The sequence below is a fragment of the Rhinolophus ferrumequinum genome, chromosome 4 (genome assembly GCF_004115265.2).
Source record: "Rhinolophus ferrumequinum isolate MPI-CBG mRhiFer1 chromosome 4, mRhiFer1_v1.p, whole genome shotgun sequence".
NCBI classification, from domain to species: domain Eukaryota; kingdom Metazoa; phylum Chordata; class Mammalia; order Chiroptera; family Rhinolophidae; genus Rhinolophus; species Rhinolophus ferrumequinum.
In genome coordinates, this window is record NC_046287.1 from 45,255,485 (window position 1) to 45,273,597 (window position 18,113).

At 36.3% G+C, this 18,113-nt stretch overlaps 1 protein-coding gene across 1 annotated transcript in view; it reads left to right on the forward strand.

Moving 5' to 3' along the window:
* The window catches only part of CLYBL (citramalyl-CoA lyase), a 218,572-nt gene that overhangs the window by 185,996 nt on the left and 14,463 nt on the right, over nt 1-18,113 (forward strand). Inside the window, 6 exon segments of the mRNA XM_033104835.1 lie at nt 3,930-4,031; nt 5,788-5,881; nt 7,191-7,358; nt 12,268-12,315; nt 12,318-12,344; nt 12,347-12,390. Coding sequence (XP_032960726.1) covers nt 3,930-4,031; nt 5,788-5,881; nt 7,191-7,358; nt 12,268-12,315; nt 12,318-12,344; nt 12,347-12,390 — 483 coding nt within the window.

Sequence of the window (18,113 nt, forward strand, 5' to 3'; positions counted from 1 at the left end):
TTTGCTTTAATTAAAGACTCAGGACGAGCTAAGAAGGAGTACCAGAAAGGAAGGATTCAGGTGCTGCCGGTTTTACAAATGCATGTGCAGAAAGGGAATTCAGAAAAAGGAGTAAACCCAAGAGACCGTATTCTTTACACAAGGAGAACCTGGCTTTGCCCAAAGTGTTCTACAGAACAACTCTACTCCTGAAATGATGCTTCTGCTCCCTAATCGGATTTGTGGTTTGCACACAATGGCCATCTCACTCGCCTTTCCAGAGCAGTCCTTGGAAAGTAGCTTGTCTGAGAATTGCATCACTTCTTACATCCTGCCAGGCCCTAACCCTCACCCGGGAGGGTGGTGATGTAAGTGGCTCTTACCCAGATTTGTTGGAAGACATCATAGATTACGAAAGCACATTAGCCACAAATGAAAAAATGAACCTAGAGGGGGAGAGGTAAAAGGTCACTCCTTAGGGCCAACAGAGGAATAAACAGGAAGCTTTTAACTAGTGGTTTTAATTAGCACAGATATTATTTCCTGAGCAGTTCTCTAGTTCGTCCTTTTTAAATTGCTGACAGGTGTGTTTGTGTTTCATGACAGATTTTTCAGCCAATAAAAACCTGGCATGTCAAATTACTTAAGAAAACTTTGAAATGGGCCTAATTATGCTCTGATTGTTTTAATTGTTAAAGTGGGGGGAGGCGAGATTGTATTTGGGGGTTGCTATGATTCTGCAGATCTCTGCTGAATAAAATAACACTCCATTGTGCCACTCCAGAGCAGAGGGCCTGTGACACATAAGTGCTGGACGCATGGTAAGGGCATGTGGACAGTGGTGATTTTGATGCCACATGTGGGATTATCTCTAAGGCCATGGCTGCTACTGTAGCAATATGTTGAGTAGTTGGAACACCTGACGAAACTGTTCACCTTAATGCATGTAGATAGGTTGGACCTGTGCTTTCCTATGCCGTGGCCGCCTGTCACATGTGGCTACTGAGCCCTGGAAATGGGGCAAGTCGAAATTGAGATGTGCTGGAAGTGTAAAATACACATGGGATTTTGAAGACTTTGTAGCAGGCACCCCCCCAAAAAAAAAAAAAAAAAAAAGAATGTAAGTTATCTCAGTAATTTTTTGTACTGATTACATGTTGAAATGATAATATTTCGGATATATTGGGTTGAATAAACATTAAATTCCCCTGTTTCACTTTACTCTTTTAATGTAGCTACTAGAAAATTCAGAATTATGTATGTAGCTGCCATTATTTTTCTGTTGGACAGCTCCCTGTTGGCATCTTTTTGAAGCCCTGTGTTCAAGGTCCCATATTTACTCTCTAAAGTAGAGTTTTCCTCTCCAAGGTCACCCCTCAGAGGCTGGGAGATATTGGTTATATAGTAGGTTAATATCTGCGAGGGCTCCTACCCCATTCGCATGTGTCTTAAGTTGATTGAAATGGAATCCGAAGTCACTGATTCCTTTTGGTTTCATAGTTAATGCCTATTTATCACCATTATTACCCTCGTTTGAGAGGGGAGGACCCACCCCCGCCTTGAGCTATGGCGTCTGTTCTTGGTTTTAAATCCCTGGATGTGAGGAACATACCGAAATCTAAATAGGATTTCTAGTTAACAGAAGTCTTTTGGGCTGTTTATTTTTTCCTCTCCGTTTGTATTTATGTGAAGCATAAAACCCAGAGCCTGATGCACAACTGAAAGATGGGCTTCCTTGTTTTCTTTTGTGTGAGAATCTCTTGCTGGCCTTTTGTCGCTAGTGTGGGTTCTTGTTTGACTGGCACGGCTTATTGGACTATAACAAGCGTGACTCTGCCTCCTTTGTCGTGGGACAATTCTCCCACAAATCCCGAACAGTGTGCATTCTTCCAACACACTATTGGGTGTGCACTGGAATTGAAAGAATTGCTGAGCCCTGCTACTTCATCTCCTCCCCAATCTCTTTGTGATTTTTCTCCCCTTCTTTTCCTCCCCCTACCCCCCCAGCCCCCACCACCTCGCTGAAATGAACACTTTACCAGGCCGGAAACATTTAATCGTCTCCTTTTGAAAAAATTAATTGAAACTTCTCCACTAGTTACCTTTTGTGTTAGTACTTAATGCAATTTTTTAAGAAAGAAGGGGAGGAGGAGAAGGAGAATGGGCTAGAATATTTAATTTTTAAATGCTCCTATGGGCTTAAACACAAAAGGCGTTAGACATTTTCTCACTAAGAACAGGGACTAGATTATAAAGTGTTTACCTAGTTTTAAACTTTATCATGTTTTCGTCATAACTATTATCCCAAAGAGTGGGGCATGTCACATTATAAGTTTTTTGTTTTTAATGAGAAAAAAAAATTCCTCCACTGCGTATGTAACACCAAAACCACTAACATTTCACTACCTACTTTCTAGCTTCAATGTGACATAAATTAGGTTTTATTTTCATTTACATGGGATACTCTATGTTTGTCCCCTTCAATCGTAGCCTTCTCGTCTTTCTTGCTATTTTGGTTGAGTTATGCCTTCCCTTGCAAACTTACTAAGGAGGTGATGATGATGGTGCCGGAGGAAGGGAGGGGGCAGTGAGAACAACTGGGAATAATTCTTCATTTACTGAAAGCTGTGATTTATTTTAGCCTAATTGTAAAGTTACTGCAAATTGCTCAAAAGCTTTTTAAAGATCCCAGTGATTAGATTTTTTTTTGGGGGGGGGTGCTGCACAAGCAAGGAGGGGGCGGCTAAAAGGGGAAATAACACCTCTAATCCTGCTTCTGGTAAATAGGCTGCCAGCTTTTAAAATGAGTTTCCTTTCTATTAGTCAGAATATTATGCTAAGCCTTAAGCATTAGTTTTTTTATGTTGCCATAGCAGCCCTATTCCTGCAGGGTGGTGACCTGCGATGATTACAGTACAAAGCTTATAGGGTCTTGAAACCCCCTTTGAAGATGAAAAGTCTTTGATGGTTTATATTTATGCAAATCTCTTAGATATGATTTACCCAACTGAGACTGAATGGAGAGATGATTAAAATTCCCTTTTCCTTTGATATCCATTAATGGCTGAATATTCCTTAAATTTAAAATGGATATATGTGTTTTCATCTTTATTTACAAAAATATCTTTGTCATACCTGTGTTAATTTTTTTTTTTTATCTCCCCACATCTTATTAGATCTAGATAGACATGATAGATTTACAATGTAGAGTGTGGTGGGGTTTTTTTCCTTTTGAAAAGGGGAGGGGGGGGAATCTGTGCAAGAGCTTTTGTGTGTTTCCAGATGATAGATTTTGGAATTTGGGCTACCCCACTGGCAGCACCGAGCTAGCTGTGAACTGGTCTCATGGAAAAAATTGGCGAGCTTTGGTCTTCAAAGAATTAAACTTCCTTTTTAAGGTCTTCCTAGGTAAGCTAAAAAATTACGAAGAAAACCCTTCTGAACAAAGGGTAATCATGGTGCTATAATGAATAATATGGATTCCATGAAGAAGGCTGCTGCACACTTACACTGATGTCAGAGCTGGGTATGAAACAAACACAGAATGGCAGGTAGGGCAAGACTATTGTTTCAGAGGCCTTCCACTTACATTTTAAGAAGTGAGGGCGAGAGGTCTGAAGTAAATACGGTTTCAAGGAAAGCATTTAAACTCAAGCATCTCTCCGTCCAGTTCTAACTTCTAGGCCTCAAATTGCTCTTTTAGGAAAAAAGAAGAAAAAAAAACCCCAACAATTTACAATGCTTGGGGTTTTACTATTTAGTTTTGTGAGAACTTTCTTACCTTTTTTCTTTGGGCTTTTCTCTCTCTCTTTTTCTTTTTCTTTTGTGTGGATGAAAGAGGCTGGGATATTACTTCCTCAGGTCAAAGACTTAAATACTACTTCGACGTCTACATTTCAGTGGTTGTACATTTTTGCCCCACTAATCACCTATGACATTTTTTATTTTAGTTTTCAGACAAATTTTCATTCTACTTAAAAGGCCGAAAACTTGAACAGCCTATGAATTTAATCCCTTTTGTGGAAACTGCAATGGGTTTGCTCAATTTTAAGGTAAGAAAACCATCATGTGGCTAAGAAGTTAGTATTTTATTTATTACCTAAAGAGAACTTTTGTTTTCAATTTGAACATCTACTTAAAATATTTTTCTAGAAAGATTTCTAAGCAAAGTAAACCTTGAGCATAATTTGTTATCTGTAATTATCCAAAACCAGGTTGTGAGCATCTTAGAAAACAAAGAAATTGGTTAAATAGCAAGGAGAAACTTCCCAGTCCTAAATTGTTAAATGAAATATTTATAGATTCCTAGCAATGATTTTAATTAAATAACCACTTTGTAAATATATGCTTTGATTTATTACATTTATAGATTAAATGTGCATGAAAATGAAAATTTATTTTGTCGCTCTTATGAATTAACTTTCAATTATTCTTTTGTAACAATTGCCTTTTATTGGAAAATTTTCTGGCCTCTTGGTAGCAACATTATCCATAATGTCTAGTTGATAGGATTACTATTTGTTAATTAGTATATACCAATACTCTGTCGCATATTATTTTAATTTACTACATTAGAACATAAAATATTTCCTAATATACATTCAGGAAGATTAGCTGAGTCAAGTGTCTTCCAGCATTGTATGGTTGCATGGAACTATTTGCCTTAACAAATTCATAGCTAGCTTGTAAAAAATCCCTTTATCAGTGGTCCCTTAAATTGTTTTCCAAAGTACGCCTTACATTCCACCTGACTTGTGAATGTTAGTGTGGCACCCCATCTCAGTGGACAGGAGAAAAAGAAATCCCTAAGAAAGAAATCTCCAAAACAAAACAAAAGATAGTTGAATTGTACTGGAGAGGTAACACGTGAGCAAATGCTCTGAGAGGAAACTGAGACCCAGTTGAGCAGGCAGGAGGGGCGGAGTGCAAATGTTTGGGGAGCTGCTTCCACCCTCGTGATCAAGCGTGTTTACACCACTAACCACAAATTCCCCCAGCCCGCCCTAGAATTCTGGGAATATAATCGAAGCATATCCCATAGATGCAGCTAGATTCAGAATAATGATTTAATATTTAGTGCTATTTTGCCATTTTATTCTACATTATACTTAGAAGCACTTACAACCCCTGAATTAATCAGCAGTGTCCTCCGTTTTTCAGGTCTTCCCCACCCACCTACATTAGCATGCTGCATCTCCACCTTTGTAGATTCAATTATGTCTGCAATGAATGTTATTCACCTTTATTTCACACAGAAATGTCGAAGTTACTGATTAATACATCTTGGATGACTTGTTGCATTTTTATTTTCCCCTCTAGCATTGTAGATTTTGTGTTGTATATCTTTAATCCTAAAAGCATTTACTAAGAAATCTTGATCCTAATGCAAATAATCCAATTACTTTGATTTAAAAAATTCTTTCCTTCTCTCCTGCGGCTTTATGTGTATCGTTTCAGGGTCTCTTAAAGCAAAAACAAATTTTGGAAAAATACAAATAACTTACAGTACAATCAAAATGAGTTAATTCAAAATTTCTCTAGAAATTGGATGACTTACAATTTGAACATTATAGCTATATTAATATATGTTAATAACTATATTAATAAAATTCATTAAGCAAAGCAAATATATACAACATAACTTATCTTGGACAATATTAAATACTTTTAAAAAGAGCTGCATTTTTAGGACTGCTTTCAGCCAAACTGTGTTAAGAGTTAGAGCTTTCTGTTACTGAAATATATCATGCTGCTTCTCTCTAATTCGTGCGTTTCTGTGAGATTTGGTTCTGTTATGCTCTTTTACAGGCAGTGTGTGAAGAAGCAGTAAAGACCGGGCCTCGAGTGGGTCTTTTTCTAGATGCAGTCGTTTTTGGAGGAGAAGACTTTCGAGCCAGTATAGGTGTCAAAGATTCATTCCTCTCTCTCTTCTCTATCTCTCATTCTCTCTGTATATGTGTATATATATATTTTTTGCCCCTTCACAAGCCTACATTTGCATGACAACGTACATTTGCCAACCATGACAATGGTTTTTCAGCTGAATAGGCAACACTTCCTGGTAATTTAGGATACCTCATAGTTGTCCTGCTTCTAGAACATGACATTATTACTTCTGTTCATTTATAAAATAACTAATAAAAAGCCTGTTGCAGCCTCAGATATGTTCAGAAATATATGGCATCTACTTTGTTCATAATAAGTATATTATGTTGCTTAAATATTTTTTCACATCAGTCTGAGGGCTAACTAAGCTTCTAACACAAACTTAAAGCAATTTCACAATTGCTTTAATGAATAATGTTCTATATTAAATGTAGTATGTAAATATTATTTAAAATAAATCTTAAATTCCTTCTAAAATATATTTCAGAATTCTTCTTATTATTAAATATTCATTGAGATAGTATGCTTGCTCTCACTGATCTTCCCTGTCCCTTGGGCGTGACGTCTCTGGTCTGCGTGCGTGTATAACTGGAGACTGTGAATGCATCTAGAAAAGAGGCCAAGGTCACAAGTGTTTCAGAACCACACTACCAGTGACCCGAAGACAGGAACTTTTCCTGAGCAAATATAAACAGACCCTCTCCCTGGCACCCCAACCCCTGGAGTGAAAAAAGGAACTTATTTTAATACCAGTCTTTCCTGGAGACTTTTGTGTCTCTGACAGTTTAGTGGACACTTGCTGCTTCTCTCAGAATGAGTGCCCTTCCATTCCCCAAGTTCTCCATCCAAACCCTGAAGCTGCAGGATTTGGCTCAGAATCTCAGTTATAACAGGGCATTGCAACCACAGCGCAAGAAATTCTGTGCTCAGTGAGAGAAGTTAACCATTTCCTTGCACAGCTGCTGGGCCACCTTTTATGGTGCTATCTTTGGACGGACACTTTCCAAGCACTGGCAAGAAGGAGCCATATCAGGAGTCATTTGTGACCTATCAAGCTATTGGTGATTCTATCTCCTAAGGTGGGGGAGGGGCCTTTTCTTAAAGCACACGCAAATAATTACCCTGAAAGATGCCTTGCAAGAGACACACAGGAGATTTAACTCTCCCTCCACACATCCCTCTCTTCGTTTATATTTGAATCATCATTTCTCTGGGGGCAATTTTCAGGAAGACACAGGTCTTTACAAACTGAGTTTTTATAACAGATGTATGGGTTCAGTTTCCAAAGTTAACGGCTCCTTTTTCTATCAACATCCCATTTTCAGGTGCAACAAGTAGTAAAGAAACCCAAGATATTCTCTACGCCCGACAAAAGATTATTGTTGTAGCGAAGGCCTTTGGTCTCCAGGCCATAGATCTGGTGTACATCGACTTTCGAGACGGAGAGGGCCTTCTCAGGCAGTCACGAGAAGGAGCTGCAATGGGATTTACTGGTATGATTCTTGATGACATCTTAGAAAGCAGTGTCTAGATTCACCGACATTCCAGGACAATAGAAATTTAACCAGAAATGACTGTTTCTAAGGTAGCTCATATACTTATCCCATTATTTGACACATGAAAAAAGCCATCCAGGGCAAGAACCTGCGAAACAAATTGTCAGGTTTTTTCTTTGGCTCTGCAAATCAACAATCAAATCACTCATTTTATTTCCTCTTTATATTAGGGACCATTTTTTTTTTTTCTGTCCTCTTAAGGATTTTGCTGCAGTTTTTTCTGACATGAGAGGAGGGTTGAGGCTATTGTTGAAGAGTTTTTGGAGGAACTGCCAGAAGAATTTGGGTTGATGGGTAGAAGAAAAATTTCCTCCAATAGTCCAAATCGTAATTCATTTCTGAAAAAATGTTGGTGATATCTGTTCTGATTTTTTTTTTCCACTCATAACTAGGTTTTTATTCTTCTGCCACTTCAAGCCCCTCCTTTTTCTCCCACCGCCTAGTAAGTGTCTGTGCACCTGGTGACACCTACGGGCATTGGCTGGCACTAAGATCAGCGGGTCCCTCGCAATCCGGTCCTGGAGTGCAAGCGGATATCTGTTGATTGGTGTGCCCGATCACCCAGGTCCCCAGGAGCCCAGGGGGCAACTGAAAATTGTGTTTTTGCAACAGAAATCTATTTTTTGAGAAACCATGATAGGATTCTATACCCAAGCACATCTGCAGTTGCACAAACACACATTCACACATGTGCAACCGTGGATTTAAAAAAACACTACAATTTGCTTCTTATTTGTTCTTCTGCTGCATGTTCTAAGAATCTTATGATCAAAAATGTACCCAGATAATACGGAAAAGAGACAAAGCATCCATGCTATATCCCTTTTGTATATATACCAGGGGTGCCAAAAAAATGTATACACCAGGGGGTGCCAAAAAAATGTATACACATGACTTGTGAATATCTTTTGTTATCGGTATATATTGAGTATTACAATTTTAATAGTTTTTTTTCCTTTCTTAAAATGTGTATACATTTTTTTGGCATCCTCTGTATATTTGAAATGTGTCCAGTTAGGGGTTACAGAAAGAAACATTTCATAAGGTGAACTTAAATGTAAGACGTATCTTAATACTAGATGATGATTTAACCCAAAATAAAATTGAAAGGCTTCAGAAAACATTTTAAATGTTATATTTGCATTAAATAAAGCTCTGACATTTGATTTTGTGTTTTTAACATAAAGAGTTAAAATGTGATCCCACAAATTTGTTTAATACATAAATAAGTAAATGAATATGATTTTTCATAGGGAAATATTTTTGCATCATTGAACTATTAATCAATGGATCCTCCCTACATTTAATAGTGGCTGAGAAAGAGACTCCTTCCACCCTGGCCCTGGGGTTGCCCTGGTCCCTGTGGCCTGTTACACCTGCCTTTTCCCAACAACCAGTTAGAACGCAGCCCAAATGGAAAAGTTGGAGAAAAACTCCATGAAATCTATCTAATAGAGCCTGATGTTGTTGGTCTAAAATGTGTGGCACTGGCTGCCAAGCAGCCAGATGTTGCTCTGAAATGGGCACTAATGCAATAAAAAACAGAAAACACTGAATTGATGTGGGCCTCTGTCACCATCATTCAGTATAACCTGGGTGTCCTCTGCTTCCTCTGGGGTAAATGTTTGCTCCAGAACTTTTATAAAAGAGTTTGAGAGTTTCTCCAAGATACAGGACTGAATTAAATTGGTCCCTAATTCAATCGCAGAAGACAAGTTATTTCAAATCAGATTTAAATTTCTAGACTGTGCCCAACTCAGCATGAGGAGCTTATGGGCTTGGCACTATTGTTTCTCAACAACAGGGAGTATTAAATCACAAAAAAAAAAAAAAAAGGAAGGGGGGAACGGGGAGGCACAAAGGGTACAGTGCCCGTTATCTATTCAAGTGAACAAGTCAGTAAAGTAGGGAGCTACACCTTTATAGCTATTTTTCCATTTTTAGAACGAAGGTCTTTGTTGTCCCAATTATATTTCTCCATACCAATAGAAGGTAATTAGTCTGATAAGATATGAAATTATCTGTAATATTTTAAACAATAAATGATTTAAGGAGTATTTTAGGCCGCTCATGATCTGTTTGTCCTATTGTTTGTCATTTAATTGCCATACCTTGGGCTTTGCACAAGAAGGGAAGAGAAAAAGTACAGGAAGGAAGGAAGGAGAAAGAGAGGGAGAGGAGGGAGGAAGGAAGGAAGGAAGGAAGGAAGGAAGGAAGGAAGGAAGAAGGAAGGAAGGAAGGAAGGAGAAAAGGAAAGGAGGGAGGGAGGGAGGGAGGGAAGGAGGGAGGGGAGATACATATCCTATTTAAAGCAGGTGGTTGAAAGGTTTAAATGTCAATGAAGATATTGTGTTATCCATAGCACTGATAAGAAAAACACTCAGTCTATGTTATAAAATCACATGGATTTTCTTGTACTTTGAAAATTTTCTATATATTTCTAATGAGGTGTAGTTTTTTAAAAGTTAACCATGCATCAACAGCAGGTTATAGTTTCTGTTCTGCAGTCATTGTTTCACAGAGCACCAATCCAGTAGATAGATTTAAATCAATGCGTGGCTGCATAAGGCCTATTAATTCAGGAATTATTTTTATAAAAAGAAACCAAAAATTAATCTTGGAATAAAGCTTTAACAGCTGACTTGTTCATCACAGTTTACTCTAGTACTTCATGCTGAGAAGAAAGATTATAAATATGAAGCACTATAGGTTTTCTTCTTTTTTTTGCAGTCTTTTGTAGAAGACAAAAATGACACCATCATACAGTTACCTAAAAGACTTGACAGGTATTGATTTAAAGCACGATATATCAAGTGGTACTGTAAAAGGATTTCATGGTCATAATTTTAATGTCTTCCAATTTTGTACCCTCTCAGTAACTTGTCAATAACAACTCTTCTGTATAAAATATTTGTTTCACTTCCACATGGCATGAAAGTCTGATGCTCAGTTGTTGGGGGTATATAAGACTCGACAAAAGATAACTTCACACATGAATGTTCATCAATTTCTAAATGCTAACATATCTTAAAATTAGCCTTATTATCAAAATATGGGTACTTGCAAGGCATCAATAGTTTCACAGTATTTTGAATAGTTTAGGTTTTGCTTCTAAAATTACAGTGTCTGTACCAAGAAGTTCCCATGAAATCTGGCTTTTTACACATCAGTGTAAATTATGTACATAAATTATAAAATTCAGCACTAACAATTAGTACAAAGTGACTACCAGAACTGACATCCTTTATTAATAATATTGTAACAACTATTAGATTACTTAAATATAATTTCAATACCTACTATTGAAAAAAGCTCTCATTTGTCATCACAGAAATTATTCCTCAAATAATTTAAAGCATCTTTATTTATATAGATATTGAATTATATATATATTGAATGTTTTATTAGGTTGGTGCAAAAGTAATGCAGTTTTTGCTGTTTTAAACCTTTTAAACCGCAATTACTTTTGCACCAACCTAATATTAGTATGCTGACAGATAAGAATGAAATAGCAATGTGAGGATGGTTTAATTATGCCACTGTAAGAAAAGATATTACTATATTTATTCACTTAAACTCTTTTTCATGAAAGACTAAAAAAAATTTTTTTACAAGCATTGTTCTTTTTTCTATTTGACAGAATAATGACAGCAACAGGAATTGACCTTTTCTAAAACACCAAGGATATAATTTAGACTGACTAAATGTTAAAACAAGTATTTCAAAAGCAAAGCTAATTGATGTACCAACCAAATACATTGAGCAGAGTAAATTATCACTAAGTGCAAATTCATTTTTAAAGAACCAAATATGTCCATGATTTTATCATGTAATAAAATATAACCTCATCATATTATAACATTATGTTTCATTTTATTAATGACTGGTTAGATTCCATTCTTCCCTGATTGTTACACTGTTTTTTAATGACAGCAGGATTTCATAGAATCCTGTGCCTCTTACTTCTGTATAATGTTTTTATTTAAGATCCTAACACTTCAAAAAGTACAAACCCTTTTTTAAAGCTATTACTACACAGATAAGATTTCATCTGGGGTATCTAAGTATCTATATAAAAGGGAAATATCCATTCTTCATTCTATAAGAAAAAAGGGAAAATCTGGTTCTATTTTAGGATAGAGAAACTTTCTGTAATTTTTATTTAAACATTTTTAAATGGAGTAATTTAGAGACCACAGTGTTCAAATATGCCTTCTATTTTACTTTACTGAATAAGATTTTTTAATTGAAATCCAATTTTCTATTAGTGATTAGAAATGGCATACTATATTTACCTAAATGAAAGGAAGTTAAATATAGTATTATAAGACACTATTTGATATTAGTATAGTTGTAATGTGTGCTTCTGTAAGCTTTATGAAAACAGACTACTCCTGAAAGAAATCCTGGAAGGAGGGGTAATGGTACAAAATAAGCCAAAGACAACTTATAAAATTAGAAAGAATTAACATAATTTTTTTTTCTTCATGAAACTCAAAATAATCACTCTAATTTGCAGACATTATCCTTTAAATTTCCAGCCAAAGCAGTTATTCAACGAGCTGCCTAGTCAATCCACCTGTAACTAAAACTGAGAGATTATCTGCACCAAGGTGGCATTTCTATAGGATCGGAAACCACAATTACTCCCATTGTTGTATTTGTTCTTACGTGGTATTCTGGAAAAGGCTGCCCGATTGTGGTTATTTTCTTTTTAAAATGTTCTAAATAATGAGTTATTTTACAGACAGTCTGTGAGGCATTCAGGAGCCTCGCGTGGTTGAGACATTTTGTTTGAACATCTGTCTGTTGTTCTGTGTTTCCACTGTTATTAATCTTCTTGTAGGTAAGCAGGTGATACACCCTAACCAAATTGCAGTCGTCCAGGAGCAGTTTCTCCATCCCCTGAAAAAATTAAGTGGGCTGAGAACTGATTGCTGCCTTTAAAGAACATCAACAATTAGGAAAGGTAAATGTGTTATTCGTGCCTTGGATGAAACTGATGTTTAAAATACTACGGAGGAGAATGAAAAAAAAATTGTGTCAATGATTTAAAAAAATAACTCATATTTTGGGGGGGGGGAGTTGTATCGGGGGGACAATAGTCATCAGTGAGACATTTCACCCCAATCAGTTTGCCCTTCCGTGTTCCTAAGTATTTCACCCACCGGCTCTCAAGTTTCTCTTTTTATTCTTTTCATAAACTATATTGGCAGCCTTCGAGAAATAGAACTCTGTTTAGTTTTCTCTCTAGGACTCTGATGCAGCATTCATATGAAAATAATTTTAGATCAAGTGAGGAGCAAGTTGTAATGAAATAAACACAGTTTGATCAAACGGTTCTTGTGGAGAGAATAAATAAATTTCAAGTTATTTTAATTTTGCGGGGGAAAAGTACAAAAATCTCCTCCGGTTTAGTCATTTAAGAGTGGGAGGTTGTAGTCTGTGTTGTACCCATTTCTGGACCTGAGATTTGGATAGAATGGAAAGCAAATTAACACTGGGGTGCGGTTGTCCTAATTTAGTGCATCATTGAGCCCCGCGCTTCCTGCTCTGTGGGTTTCTGCTATGTAAATATTGCAGTGGCGATGCGGCAATCTGTCTCCACTTTGTGCCAGTAACACTTAAATTAGGTGTCGCCTGAAGGAAGATTTTATGCTAGTTGCAGCATTGTCAGTTAATTATCTTAAAGGTTATTTGCAATAATACCGTGTGCCTCTTTTTAAGAGGATAGGGGAAGCGGCATTTGGAAATCTATCCCAGAGGTAATATCTAAACTCCGCCTTGTTACATAAGGAGTTAGGTTTTGGTACTACCGTGTGGAAGTACTTAAGGGGAAAAAGAATGTTGAAACATTATTAAGGTTCTAAGGGTTAAACAGTCCCCTGTAAAAAAAAAAAAAAAAAAAAAGACACAACTTGTTTTCAGTGTGACATGATGTGAGAAATGTCACTTGCACTTTTCACTGGCAGTTAAAACACCTGAAAACCCCAGGACTTGGGAAAGTGAGTAGCAGTATTAAATGGGTCACTGCCTTCCTCTCACTCTGGATACCTGCCTTCAGTCCCGACCATGCACACTTGCTCACCCTCACACCAGCACACCTTTGCACACTTACGTGCACACTTCACTTAAAAATCAAAAGGCAGAATATGTGCTATGGAAAACATCCCATTTGGACTCATACCACTTCCAGGATCAATAGCATCCTTCCATTTCAAATCAATAGTGGCCATCAGCAAACAGCGCAGTTCATAGAAAAATATTTTTAACTTGACATTGTGTTTTATGTCCACTTCTATATCTTGACCCAAAATCCCAGCTCCTCAAACACCAATATTTACCTAGAGAGAAGAGCCATGTACTGTTTCATTCATGCATGCAAATAACTCTATCCACTCTATTCTCTTGCGTGCTTGCTTCTGCACACGCTCACTAAATGTCCGACACCTCTGTGTATTCCTTATGCCAGCTGAGGACATGCATGTGATAAATCCTACTGAAATAATAAACTGAGGCAGGATGTGCACCATCAAAACGGCAGGCCAAGCAGAGTTCCAGTCTGGGCCAACACTGCCCCCATTAACCGTCCACATTGGTTTCACATTGGATAACATCAAAGGGTGCCACTTGGCACTGTCAGCAGCTCGGGGTATGGGAAGGCTTACCCCAAATTTCAGTAGCCAGCAAACAAAATTCAATCTGGACACACACTCTTTTACTGGCATTTAAGTTTTTGAATGAAGGAAAAAAAACGGTTTCCATTGTATCTTGCAAGTGTTGTTCCCAGGGAAAATCATCTCAAAGTGTCCTTACTATTTGGTGATGGCAACTTAAATGTTAAATTCTGAACTTTTTTGTTTTTTTTTTTTAAATAAGAAATTCCCTCTTGTTGGGGCATAAGCTTTCACAATGATGTGGCAGCTTTTCTTAGGAGAGAACCGTAGAAATTAGAGCAGAAGGGAGACTGACTATTAGGTCATTTCTTCCCTGGCCCATTCGTGTAGGTTTGTTTCCTACAGCAAATTCTCCTGGTGCTTTGTCCAGCAAGGTTTAAATGATTCAAGTAATGGGGCTTCCAGTGGGGACATATGGTTATTTTATCCAGTTCGCATGTTTCTTTTACTTTGCCCATAAATTGGTCACAAAAATTGGGTCTGCAGGAAGGTGACTTTGGGTCTTGAGGGGTCTTAGGGTTTAAATAATGTAGGTTCTGTTTGTACAGATTTAGTCTAAATAGGTTGCTCGGTTGTGTAAAGTATTGCTTCCAACAAACATCTAATCTGTTTTATTTCAAATGTGAATCACTGATGAAAACATACACCCTCGGATATTTTGTCCAAAGCACAGGTGACTCTGTCAATGGTAGGAAACTGATGGTTTATGTCCTAGTGAGACACTTATAAATTTCTAAAGGACCTTTTTTCCCCCCTGATGAAAATTTCATTCAAGTAATGTTTTTAAATAGAAATGACCCAAGAAGGCAAAATTATATATCTTTGCTTTTCTCTATTTCCTGCTCCCATCTTAAATTATATTCTGCCCTAAGACCAAAGGTATAGCAGAAGTTCATAGTTAATGCTGGATAAACACCTCATCTGTGTTTTCTATAGTAATAATATTTATTATTGTTATATAGTTATTACTCAAAAATAAAAGTTCTACCTTTTCTTCCTGTCCTCTCCAAATAACAAAATTCATGGGAATACTTAGATCATGAGTAGATAAATGATTGGGGTTCATTCAGTCTTTGGTACCACATGAATTTTTTTGTTTTATTTTAACTGGAAGATCTAAGGAAATAAAGTTTGATGCCCTTAGTCTAATGTAGGGTGAAAATACTTTACATTAAAAAATAATAATCTGCTCATATAACCTGTCACTGTTTGGCTGGTAATGATATTTGTGACTGCTTTGATTCAGGAAACTGAAAATATTTACAGGCCAAAGAATTTTTGTTGCCTGGTACAACAGTTCCCACTAATAAGAATTAGACTATATATAGACTGACATTGGGGACTGAGGTTATCATCTATTAAAATCTGTTGGAAAATGTTTAAACATTCCCCATACTCTATGCTCTATTTTAATTCTCATAAGCTAAAACAGTTCTGACTTAGCTGACATCAGTTGTGAGGTATATACCTGCAATATTAATCAAACTTGAGTTTTTTCTTCCATCCTTCTAGAAAAAAAATATATTTTGAGATGCAAGCTGCATGTCATTAATCACTTTAGCTTCAAATTGTTTGCTAAGATACTTTAGCCAGGATAAATCACTTCCATGTGATTTGTTTTAAATTTATAAAGGATTTTCTTAAAAGTTAATTTCATCTTTGTCATTTTTTCATAAAAATGTTCATTCCAATAGTATTTGAAAATTCTCCATCAGCACTGAATTTAGTATTGCTAATTAAAAAGTATGATTTTAACAGATTTTTATCAACTAAGAATTATATGTAATATGAAATTGAATCATTGAAATGGAAATATCTTGAGCAGATAATTACTTAATATTAGTTGATGTCAGTGGAAACTATAATTTGTTTATAAATAAATACATGTAATATACATATTTATACTATATATATTCATGTTAGGCATATTTTTTCATGTCTATATTATAAACTCAATGCTAAATTTTTTCTCTTTCCATATTCATCACTTCTTGGGCAAAAATGACAGCTAAAGGAAATAGTTGCTTTTTTAAAATGATTGATAATCCCAAGAAATCTTAATATAATAATTTACCATTTCTTTCCAAATGAAAGCTCTAACAGACAAATGTGAAAGAGTAGCAAAATGTAGTAAGAACAGCAAAATGCATTACATGATCAATTTTTAAAGGTACTTTGCTAGAATATTGATATCTCTATAGTATCTAGCTACAAATATGGCTTTGCTTCATATTCAGTTTTCCAAGCACTCTGTTTTACTCATATCATTGCCATAAATGCTTTATTTGGTTTTGCAAAGATTTCCTTAACTTTTTTCACAATTTTTTGTTTTTACATCTTCACAAGCTGGCTAAAAATCAAGGAAGAGGAAGTGTTCATCTTTAAAATCTAGGTTCAAGTAACAATTATGAAGGTCAAAAACAAGGTCACTACCTGACATAACAACTGTAAACAACCCCATAACTGAAATATTCTAATTTCACTCACTGGAACAAGCAATAATGCAAAATAATAAGTTTATATTCATAAACAAATCCTCTACTGGAACGTAAATTAGGAACTTATATTTTAACAAAGAAAGGAAAAAGTAAGAGTTCCTTTTTCCTCATGTAAGTCTTTTCATCTCGAAAATTACAAAGAATGAAACCCACACACCAATATTGAAAGCAAATTATTTTCATAGGTATCTATTTTCATAGATTAGGGCTCACACACCTTTCATTTGTGTTTCCAAATGCAGGGCTTTACAAAAGAAATACTGTTGGTCCAGATGGCCTTCTAGAAGGCTCCCTGAGAGAACACAGAAGTCTCTCTAGCCAAAAATATTGTTTCCGCTTATTCAAGTGCCAAAATTCCCACTGCCACTCTTTCACGCAGATCAAATAAACCATCTACAGATTTGGTTGTTGTCTTAGTCAACTGAAAGGCTTGATTCTACGAATAGACAACAGTGCACCCTCCCACACCCAGACTTCCCACCACCGTGGCCGGTTCCCCCTTTATTTGTAAGCAGGAATACTAAAATCAGAACCAAGTGATTCTAGGGAAAATGAAAGATGAAGAGATAGAACTTTACTTTTGAGATTCTTACACATTGCTTTTCTCCCTTTATTTCCTTGTTTATTTAATACTTTTAGAACTATATGCCATAATTTTGACTTTAAAAAGTCCAATCTTAGAAAAGCTGAGAGTTGCCAATGATGATTAACAACAAATTGCAGATTTTTAAATATTTAAAGCAAGGCAAGACAGTTCTAGTGTTGATCATATCCTATTTCACATAGTTTTAGTGTCAAATGGCTGGTTTAGAATTAGAGGACAAGAGATTTTATACATAGGTTAAATCTGATAACTTTTAAAGTTGTTTGCTTCATCCTTACATCCTTAATTTATAACACATTATTAGGGATATTTTAATCAAAATATTTTTATTCTGGTTTATATTTTTCAGGATTTATTTATTTTTTTTTTTTATTTTTTTATTTTATTTTTTTTTTTTTGCTCAGTGTCAATGTAAAAGGGTAATTCTTTTAATTAGATGAAATCTCAGAAATTTTCTAGTCAAATCCCTTCCGTTTACAGCTTCATACACCAAGACCCAAGAAGAGTTTGGAAGTTGCCCAAGGTCAGGGCACAGCCCCAACCAGGTAGAGCCCCAACAAGAATTCTGGACTCATTTGTAAATAAAGATCTGAGCATAAATGTGGTTTCAGTTGAGTCCCAGCGAATCCCCACGTTAATGACCAAAGCTAGATTCGAGCACAGAGTATCTGTGTGCCTTCCCAGCCATTATTCCCCACATCACTCCCTCGTTCATGATTCTGTCTTATACTGTCTACCTTCCTTGCTCCAGAAAGACTTCTTGGCTCAGATCACTGCGAAACCCATCCTGTTTTATTAGTCATCATTCATTCGATTTCCCAATTTAGACAGGAAACTCAGAATTAGACTGGGAGCCTTTGGCAAAGAGGCCATATCTAGCCCCGACCTCAGTTTCATCTCCCTCAAAGGACAG